An 11,111-nucleotide genomic window follows, 5' to 3' on the forward strand; every position below is an offset into this window, starting at 1 on the left:
AGGGGGGGGGGGGTCGTAAAACTTTCAGTAGCACAAAAGTTTTACACCCCAGCAACCATGATTTAAGCAATCCAGAAAGCAGGAAATGATCCAGGACCAACTCTGGCTGCATGATATACATGTATATCCCCACAAGGGAACTTGGGACTAACACGGGGATGAATTGTAGGAAAACTCATGGCTTCATTAGCTCATTTCAAACCAACTGAAAAACAGCATTGGGCAAAAAGACTTTTATGTGAACAAATCGATAAATAATACTCAGCATAAAGAGGAGGTGAGTCGACTGTAATTAACAGACAGTACCATTAGGGCCCTATTTTAAGAAGCACAGACTAACATCATTTATTATAAGAAAGCAAAAGGAGCAGAACAGGCAGGAGACAGCGCAGCACCCACCCCCTCCAACGACAACTTCATTAGAATGGCAAGCTGAACGGGCCGAAAGAGTACAGCCCACCTACAGAACTAAAGTAAGAAAATGGATGGGAAAATCAGAGAGAAAGGACAGAGAGGTTTTCCTCTAAGGAAAAGGCACATTTGCAATAATATCAAATAGGGGATTAAGGATGAGAGACTTCAAAGTTACATAGGAAAAATATCTCAAATTGACAATAAACTCTGCACTTCACTCTGAACAAAAGAAAAACCCGTGTTTAAGAAAATATGACAGTAAACACAGAATCAAACTGGCGTGACATCTGGATTTTAGCACTTCTAGAAGACACATGGAAATAACGTGGAGAATGCACTAACCAGGCTCTAAACGAACCTAATGTTAACTAAACCACTCGTTGTGGTACTATCTGCATTACACACTAAGCATTCCTTCTTTATCCTTTCTGAACAACTGACAGATCTAGAGAAGACTTAAGCTATTGTTGTACCTTTGTAGTAATTAAGCAGGCAAACATAGATGACAATCCATCATTATCTTTAATTTCCAAAAGGGTAATCAAGTATTGACTTCAGATCATTTAAATTTAAAATGGCCAACAATTTATGACACTTTCAGATATAGGCTTATGTGGAAAACGTTAGTAACATTACGTACTTTCATAAGCATAACTGTTGTAAGCATTAGTACCAAATGTGATACAGACGTCTACTAAGCGACAAAAAAAATAATAGGAAGCAGCACATTATGCACTCTGCAGCTACTTACTGACATAACCTGATGTAGAAGCAAAGAACGGCGGTAACAAAACAAGCCGAGGCAGAAGCAATACAAAAATCAAAAGCCACCAATAATGTCTGAAATTCCTGAAGCTCCAGACAACTAACAGCACACAACAGTATCAGTCTCAAAATCAATAATTTATAAATGAGATGTACAAAATTGACCACAGCATAATCTTCAAAAAAGAAAAGTAATATTATGGTGGGAAAACTCCTGAAAACTCTTGATGTTAGCGAATGTCCACACACACCTAAGAAATACATACAATATTTGTTCAAACATACACATCTTTATCGAGGTGTTAGTTCAGTAAGATTTGTCCTTAAAATTTGGAAAAAGAGAGGGAAGGAGCAAGACATTGTAACTGTCAAGGAAGCAACCTGGAAAAGGCCTAACAATTTAACAAATCACCCCTTATTAAGAATAATATCATGCTAGTTGACCAATGAAACAGTTAGACACTGTTATGAAATTCAAACACAAAAAAGTCATATCGAATTAAAACTTCCGTAGGCCACCCATAAGTCAAAACAGAACAGACGTGGTTATGTAAATGGGTTTTTTTATTGAGAAAGCTACATTTTAAATGACCATTACCCCCTATAATAAATGAAAATAGCAGACATCGTATTATAAATACTTTTGAGAGAGAAAGCTACATTTTATATGACCATTACCCACAGTAAGACCGTATACACAGAAGGAAAAGACAACTACCATATCAAGGTATCCAGAACCACCCCAGTGTAAACACATGCTCACAGAATGCAATTGGACCTATACAATTACACATACACCACACCACATCTTAATACATGTAACACACACACAAACACTTCAACACATACAAACCCACACAGCACAACACCACACCACACAGTAATACATACGCAACATACACACACATAAAAATACAAAACACACACATACCCTCACACGACAGTAGAAACAAACACCCATGCGCAAGATTTTTTTTTTTTTGACTGCAGGCGAAATCCCGGAACTTTAAAGCAAAGACTCCAACAAGCAAGGTGGGTCTAATAATCATCCTATAAGAACAATTCTTATCTCCTGCACGAAAAGTGCTGATAAAAGTTCTTGCCTTCTGAATGCGAAATATTCTCTTGAAGAACATAATTTCTACTCCCCATATTACAGGGGTGGCTGATCGGAGAGGTAACAAAAGAAAGAAACCAAAACTTAAAAAGGAAACGAAAGAAGCACAAACAGAATTTTTCAAACATCAAAAACTAGTAGTTCAAGGTACTAAGTAAGCATGTACCAATCAGTGAAAAACCCGAGCAATACTAGTCAGAACAAAATAAAACTTGAATACATACAGTCAAAGCATACAAATGACAGACTACATCTTTAATGTGTTAAAAAAAAACTTGATTATTCTCTGACTTGAACCACCCCCCATCCATGTTTAAAAAATTTTTTTTTTTTAAATAAATAATTTCGGACCAGAAAGCTAAAGAGAAATTTTACAATGATTTTTAAACGGAGCAGTGAGAAGAATAGCACATAGAAGCAATGACAGGTAATTTGTGTTGAGGACAAAAACTACTGATGGAAATATCAGGGAGAGAACATCCACCAGCAATACTACACCCTTTCAAACCATCATACTGGGTGGTTCTCAAATTAATCCATTACTTCATAGGTGAAAGAGAGAGAAACACAGACTGCTGTCAGTAATTGGTAGGGAACTTCTCATAGATCCAGACAAAGAGAGTAATTCAAAGCACACCTTGCGAAAAACAAAAAGAGAAAAAGAAAGCATGTTTTTATAGATAGACAGATGGATGGATGGATGGGTGGATGGATGAATGGAGGATGGATGGACAGATAGATGGAACCTATTGGGGAAGACAGGAATAAGGTACTTTTGAACAGACTGTGCAAGAAAATGAGAAAACAACACTAGACTCCAGAGAGACAGGACACTGAGAAGGTGTGTGTACCAAAAACCTCCCACAGCTCTTGGGAAACAGAGAATTCCATGGAGTGATGCTAGCAAAAGAGATTGTGTACACAAAGCTTGTACCCCCATAAAGTGTCATTCATAGGACTATCATTGTAAAATTCTTTAATTTTAGAGCTTTCACACGAAGAGAAATCAAAACTGCTTCTACAAGAACAAGAAACATTAAATAATAAATACTGTACAACTAGCAAAGAAACAAATAAACAAAACAAGACTGAAAATAGTAAAAGAAAACCCTGACTTTTCCAGCTATTACAGTTTTTCTCTAGTTGCTGTTACGACTATTAAACCAATACGCTCTTTGTTGAAACCCATCATACATCTCTAATGAGGCAATTAAGAAACACAAACACACATGATGAAATAAAACTTATCTTTGCAGACAAAAAAAATCAGCCATTACGTGGACAAGTGTATAACCATACTCGTTCTTACTATTAAAATGAGAAGTTACAACTCTCTTAAAATGTAATCTGCATGAAAGTGAAATACTGATAATTCAATAGAAGTAATGAGAGGTTTAAGGGTTATTCTGGATGGCCTGGCACCCACACCCTCATTACAGGTTAAAAGCTTGGAGCAAATCAGACCACCTAATAAATTGGCGCATTGTAGGAAGCGGATGGCAGTAAAGCATTAGTAACAGCACAATTTACACCCAACTGTTAGGCTATGAGGGCGGCTGTTAGTATGTTATTTGGTGGTTAATACTCTAAAGCCAACAGTCACACAAGGTGGTTAGCCAGGAAAAAAAAATTTAAAAAGAGCTGACAACGAAGTGTGTAAATAGGGAGGGGAAAAAAAAGAGCCAGTGACATCACAACCGAGAGACAGAAGAACGAAAGTCGTCACCACTGACCAGGGACACGTCTTCCCCTACACTATTCCTACGGTGCTGTCGCTTAAACTCCTTCTTGCTCTTCTTCTCCCTATACGACGTACTGCGAATGCGGTCTCGGACAAACTCTTTGGATTCGGGCCGAGGGATGTGCACTTTGGGCGATGACTCACTCGCACTGGCATTTTGCGAGTCGGAGGCCTCAAAGTCTAAGTCCGAGAACCTCTTCAAATCGGGGTACGTGCGGGGTCAAGGCCACACAACGGGAAAGGAAAAGGGAAGGGATGGGAGAAGGGGAAAGGAGAAAAAAAAAAAAACACAGAAAAGAGTTATAGAAATGGCATGCAATACAGGCCAGAGTGTTATGAAGGTCTTGAGTACATACAAGAATCTCCCTCACAAGGCAATACTTTCTATATCTAAGAGGTTATGACCTTAGGATGCTGTGAGAGTATTGCTAACTAAATGACTCCTGCACAACACATGCACAAAGGAAATCAGCAAGGCCATCCAAAACACATGGACACAGCCACAACAGCCATCTGATCAACATGGCGCGTGGGTCGTGTCCACACGCCTCTGGCCCTGACTCCTCTGAGAGACCCCAGTTATACCAGGCAGTGCAGTTCTATCTAGGTAAGCCGAGTGCTTATTGATGATAGAGTACTGGCTGATGATTATAGTATGCAGCGTATTAGTCCATTATGAATTATAATGCATGACTTGTGACGCAAATGAAGTACACATACCTCCATTGGGGAGGCAGGGATATCACAGTCTTCAGGTGCAAACGGTCCCTAGTTTAGCGAGAGAAGGACAGTTTCGTACTTTCCATAATGACATTACACAGGAGGATCACTTAAGGTATCCCCCTCTCAGACAAGAAGATAAAAAAAAAAAGCTTTCTTGGATGTATGGGGAAAATCATGAAGTATGGCATTCTCAGCAAACCAAAATGGGAGCATAAGTTTGGTAGCAGACATCATTTCCAGCATGTACCAGCATGTTACTCTACTAGTGAGCATCATATTCGACCCCCTGTTCTCTTTGCTATCTCTACACAAAATCCACAGAGCAAATAAATTCCCTCTAAACCAGGCAACTTTGTAACATGAAAATTAGAGGAGATGAAATGGTTCGAAAAGCAGCAGGTTCATAAATAATAAATATAATTGGACATAATAATAAGGGCAGGGAAAATCTCACCAGTGACATTTCATTTACTTAAATACATTACAATTTAACTATGAGTGGACATGGGGATTTTCAAGTCATGATGACCATAACATTAAAATTTTGTTCAATAATGGTAATACAAAAGGTTATGAAGAGGGCTTAGTCTTTTATCTTTCTTTTTTTCTTCTTTTCTTTGTTGAAGAAAAAAAATCCAACAAAACAATGAACAAAAACATGTTTCTAGTATTTTGAAGTTTATAGAGGTAACTACATTTCATGTAAATGATATGAAGAAATTTAAAAAAATAGTATTATTTTCTGCAAGCTTAATTAATGTCACTGCTGAACAGAAAAGCTATTATACTTCTGTCATTTGACTTCTAAAAATATTTTTTTTAAATGAAACCAAGTATCATACTTCCTGGCACAGTGTTGAAACAACAGTCTGGTCAAAGGGAGAAAAAAAAATGACATTGGGGTAAACAAAAACAAAGAATGAGGCTGCCCCATGGACAATGCACAATTAGATCACTTTGGCAAACTGTAGAAAATATGTCAAGAAATTTGCATGATCAAACAATATCACATTCATGCAAACAGTGAGCATGCTGCTCTCCTGGACACCGGCATCCTTATGGGCAGGCTAGACTGTCTCAATGAAATCTTTGACAACTTTCTTTGCTTGTATATATTTATCGGATTAGCTTCTACTTGAAAGAGTACGAGTAAGTAACCTCAAATTAAAGTGCAATGGGTTTTCTTTACTCTGTTAAGTAAAGACACTTTCTGCTTTGGCAATTTCCACTCTTTATCAACTTAAAAAAGGTACTGACAACGAGATGCTTTTTTCGCTCATCATGATCTAAGATAAACACAAAACACGCCTACATTTACAGCCAGGTCAGATCTGCCCTGAAGGCAAGCAATAATTCGGAGTAAAACATCTAAACCAGTTCTATTCTGTCCACACAGTTGTTCTCATTACTCTGGTCTGTGCAAGCGTGCTCCTGCAGGGTGAACAGCTTAAGCCGAACCATATCCTACATAAGTAAGCAGAAAAACATGAAACAACATATGTTCTGAGCCATGCCTTCTTATGCCGATATACTCCTTGCATATCATAAAGTGTGCACAAGTCTAGAGAAACAAATCTATGAAAAAGAAAACACAAAATATCTGTGAAACACCTCCGCACTTGTCCCTCCCTTTCTTGAGAAAGGGTCTGGAGTAAAGCTCTCTTGTCCCGAGTCATCATTAGATACTGACTTTTCAAAGTAACTAAAGTTTTTAAAAACAATTTGTTAAACAATAATAATACTAATAAATATTAATCACTGGGGACTGTCTGGACAAAGTAGAGCTAAAGAGGCCAACCATCAGCTGGAGACAAAACAATCTCAGCTCGGGCTAAAACTCTCTAGGAATAGACCAAGCATGCAAACAACATGACAAGACTTCACTGAGCGTCTCGAGACTCGAGTCTCAGCAGCAGACAGGAGAAACTTACTGTGTGTAAGTCCGAGTCACTTCGCTTCACAGGCGTGTCTTCTAACGAGCGGAACACTTCCTGTGAAAATGAAGAGAAAACAAAAAAGTAAAATAACACTTTGATGTATATAAATGGGGAAAATTTTGGTTGCAAAGCCTGCACAGACTATACAGAAAAATATCCAGAAGCTGAAATGAAACAGCATAATGGAAAATAGTGATCCAGTACATTCAGTTTTACAAATACTTCACTGCTCAACTCCAGCAGCTTGCAGATCTGCAGTTGTCATTGCAGTTTTTTCCTTATGTTATGGTCTTCTATTAGTGCAAGTCTTGCACTACAAAAACAGACGACAGCTTGTTCTTCACAGCATGGAGTAATATGGCACACTTTTTACACAGCTTTCCCCCCAAAAAAACCCATGAAACGTTTATTCTACAAATCCATGCAAAAATACCAGCACACTGCTTTTCTTTTTTTGAGAATAAAAAAATTCAACTAGTAAGTTAAAAAACAAAACAAATGCAGACAAAAAATTTCTAAGACAAAGAAGGACTGGAATATTGCATTCTTTTTTCTCTCTCTCTCTCCCTGAGTGTGTGTGTGTGTGTGTGTGTGTGTGTGTGTGAGAGAGTGTGAGTGTGTGTTTGTGTGTGCGCGCGCGTGTGTGTTTGTGTGTGCGTGCGTGTGCTGTCTGTGTGTGCGTGCGTGTGCTGTCTGTGTGTGTCTTGTACTTGAGAAGTGAGGGAAATTTTCACGGCTCCTCACCCACTTGGCTTGGCGCTAAAGGTAATGGGACACTAAATTAGAGATCCTGTCTTATAAATAGACTGAGAGTGTTGAAAGAAGTGTTCAATAAATCCATATCATAGAGGGAAAGTGCAGTTCATAGCCAGTAGTTATGACAACTAATAACAACAGAAACTCACCCTTCCCCCCCCCCCTCTAAAACCAAGTCAAGAAATCTAAAAATATGCTTCTCCAATTTGTTGTTCTTGATAGTGTAAACCATCATGTGTTCAACTGTTTATCTTTACTCTAATCTTACAATTGTGGCTGGGACAGGCTAACCATTTTCCCCAGCAACATCTGTTGCTAGGTAGAGAATGAAACCTGTCATAAATACGCACACAGAAAACATCTCAATGAGCTAAATATCAATATCTGATACAGGAAAAAGAGAAGGGTAAGTCAGCAAGTCAGTATATGTGTTTTACAGCACTACCAACACAGTTTGGTTACATATATGCACCACAACAGAATGCAATGGGGTGATGAGCAGCATTTACAAAGCAGACAGACACTACAACATTTTTCAAGTACATTTAAAAAAAAATTCAATGCAGAAGCAGTTTAAAAGATTACACATATTTTGTTTATGCATAATTTACTCAATCTCAATAAATTTTTTTTTCAATATTATTTCTGTTATAAAAGCTATGACCTTTCTCAGATCAACAACTTCCAAAGAACTTCTAGCAAGCTGTTAAAATGTACTAAACCCATAAAACAAAATTTGTTATGAGAGTGAAAAAAACTGTTCCATTCTTTTCACAATTTGTATCAACGCCACATATTTTTTCTTGCTTTTTTCAACATTTAGAATTTCAAAGTCCACCAAATATTTCTAGACCACATGCAACCTGTACCACAGATTAAGAAACTGCAATAAAAGAAAATTTATAACTTTTGGGCAAAGTACATTTGAACAGCTGGCGGATTTTACATTACAAAATATTTGTTCCATTGCCATTTCGAATCAGGAACAATCTTAAAAAAAGGTGAATTGAATTCACGTTGCTTCAAATCACTAGGAAGCAAAACACAGATAAGTGCCAAGAAGTAGGAAAAGGAAAATCACAGCTCACAGGGAATGAGGTGGCAAGGACAAAAAACCCCCCACAGTAGTTATACACCTATTCACTGTCTTTCCTTACCATGGAACAAGGAAACACTTTACACTTCTAGAACAATCCGCACTAATATATAGAGTAAATGTTAAAAGGGAGAACCCATACCACTGGGGGAAAAAAAAAAAAATTAGGAGGATTTTCTTTTGTTTCCAACTAAAGACAAAAAATATAAGTTTACTGTCTAAGATGGCCCCCCCTTGTTGAGAAAGAGGCAATCTTAGCCAGGAGTGCCATCATAATGTAAAAAGTAAAAAGGGAAAAAATAGGAAATTGCCATTTGCACAGGTGAATATTTCATGCAGGCGGCGTTAGAGCAGGTCCGACTGTATATATAAATTTAACTTCCCCTAGAATCATTTCCTTGCAACCTCCCAAAAAATAATTGGCAACAGACATTAGCTGGCCTTGCTACTTTACACAGGTAGCTTTGCAAGCCTCCCCCAAAACACACCTGATATTGATGAAATTTTTAAGTGGTTTTTATCTAGACTTAAATCATCAAAATCTTGAAAATAATAAACCCCGACATTACATAAAACACTTTATCAATATCTAAAACATGAAACAGATTCATTTGACAGTGCTTGGGGCTCTGGACTAAAACATAAGGCTGACATATTGATTTATTGTGTGAGCGCTCACTATGAAGAATACACAAACCTGTGATGGGGTTTTGGGGAGATGATCAGAAGCCTCTGGGGTGGTGCCTCTACCAGCAAAGAAAGGTCTGGGGAAAAGAGCAGGATGACAGTCCGGGTAAGAACCGTGATATCAAAAATGGAGGAGAACTGCATTCTCAAGGGATATTGCCCAAGGTGACTTTCAACAACAACTACATATATGTGCCTCGACAAAAGGTTTACCAATGGCAAATCTCCTTCCCACCCACCCAGACTGCTTTTACTTATTACAAAGAAAAAAATTAGAAAACCTACCACAAATATTAAACTATACAAACGTGAACCTTACAAACCATTTAAATTAGATTTACAATTCGACTTTTTTTAAAAAATAGTAAACATAATTAATGCATTACATCCCCTAAAAAAAAACTATAAATAACCAGAGAACAGGCTAAAAAAACTATGATCACAAAGTTTGTTTGTTTTAGTAGAGGTTTTATGGCGCTCGCAACTGCATAAGGTCATATGAGCGCCAAGGGGTGGATATCAACAAAGAAGTCCTTACAGGGAATCTTACTCTGCTCACCTCTTTAACTTCACTTCAACAGCACAAAGTCTGCTTTGACAATCAAGGTACCCCGGAAATAGCGGGTCACAAGAGTGTAACAAACATACAAAAGAAGTAGAGAAAAAATGACGATAGTAAGGATTAGGAAAGAAAAAGCAGCAATTCCCTGTTGCAGTTCAGGCACAGTTATGAGCATGACATTGATGAATCAGCCCATTTACAATTACAGCGCTACTGTGCATAAGAACATGGTCAAAGCCCACCCTTTGGGAATGGCCTAAAACACTTCAGTCAGTAGCACCGCCGGGGGGGGGGATGGGGATGTAATCACAAAGTGAGGGAGAGAGAGAGAGAGAGAGAGAGAGAGAGAGAGAGAGAGAGAGAGAGAGATAGACAGAGAAAAGGGGAAAGAGAAAGGAGACTGACAGACAGACAGACAGAAATAGAGCAGGAAAATGAAAAGAAAAGAAAGTCAAGTCACCTGAGCTTCGGTTTGGGTGTGGACATGACACTCATGGTGTCCAGCTCCGGTCCACTATCCGAGTCCTCCAGCTCAAAGAACAAGTCATCCAGCTCCTGGGGGTTGGGGATCTGGTCATGGTCCGCTTCAGAGTCGAGGGTCGTTAACACCTGGCAGAGCACATTTTGTTTGTTTGTTTGTTTCAGTTAAAAGTTTTACAGCTTTTGCAACACAATTAGGTCACATAAGTGCAAAGGATTAGAAGTGTTACAAGAGAGTAATGAACACAAAAAAAGAAGGCATGATAAGGACGACAGATGTTTGATAGGAAAGGAGGAGCAGACCACACCAGAGTACCTGCCAACCACCCACTGGCACAGCACAGGGGAAAAAAAACAACACCCAAACAAACCAAACAAGTGAAATCTATGGGCTTCTAGTCTATCTGTGACTCATAATTAGGAGCACAATGATCTTTGTATGATGAAAGGGTTAAAACACCCTACAATGTACAAATTGATTCTCTTCAGCACTGAATTTGTTTGTTAAGAGTAGAGAGAAGCAGAGCAGCGAGGAAGAAAGAAAATAGGACCTGTTAGTGGTGCCTTCCAACCATCCATGAATGTTGAGCAAGTTTAGTTTAGTTAGTTTGGGTACGAGTTTCACGGCACCTGCAAAACAAATAGGTCTAAAAGCTGAAAATTAGAGGTGCTGCTGTGGGGAAATATACAAATAATTTTTTTTTTTCAAAAAGGACGAGAGATAAGGATGATAGATGTTTGAGAAGAACAAACGAGCAAACCACACCAGAGCACCCGCCAACCATACATGACTAGGCAGTAAAATGATGGCACGTACGATAATAACCCCCCCT

At 38.4% G+C, this 11,111-nt stretch overlaps 1 protein-coding gene across 1 annotated transcript in view; it reads right to left on the minus strand.

The window, feature by feature from the left end:
* The window catches only part of LOC101864677 (phosphofurin acidic cluster sorting protein 2), a gene marked incomplete at its 5' end in the record, with an annotated part of 31,696 nt that overhangs the window by 13,984 nt on the left and 6,601 nt on the right, over positions 1-11,111 (minus strand). The window contains 5 exon segments of the mRNA XM_035968811.1: positions 4,030-4,233; positions 5,603-5,629; positions 6,692-6,751; positions 9,247-9,313; positions 10,259-10,407. Coding sequence (XP_035824704.1) covers positions 4,030-4,233; positions 5,603-5,629; positions 6,692-6,751; positions 9,247-9,313; positions 10,259-10,407 — 507 coding nt within the window.

This window comes from Aplysia californica, unplaced genomic scaffold, assembly GCF_000002075.1.
Source record: "Aplysia californica isolate F4 #8 unplaced genomic scaffold, AplCal3.0 scaffold00086, whole genome shotgun sequence".
NCBI classification, from domain to species: Eukaryota; Metazoa; Mollusca; class Gastropoda; order Aplysiida; family Aplysiidae; genus Aplysia; species Aplysia californica.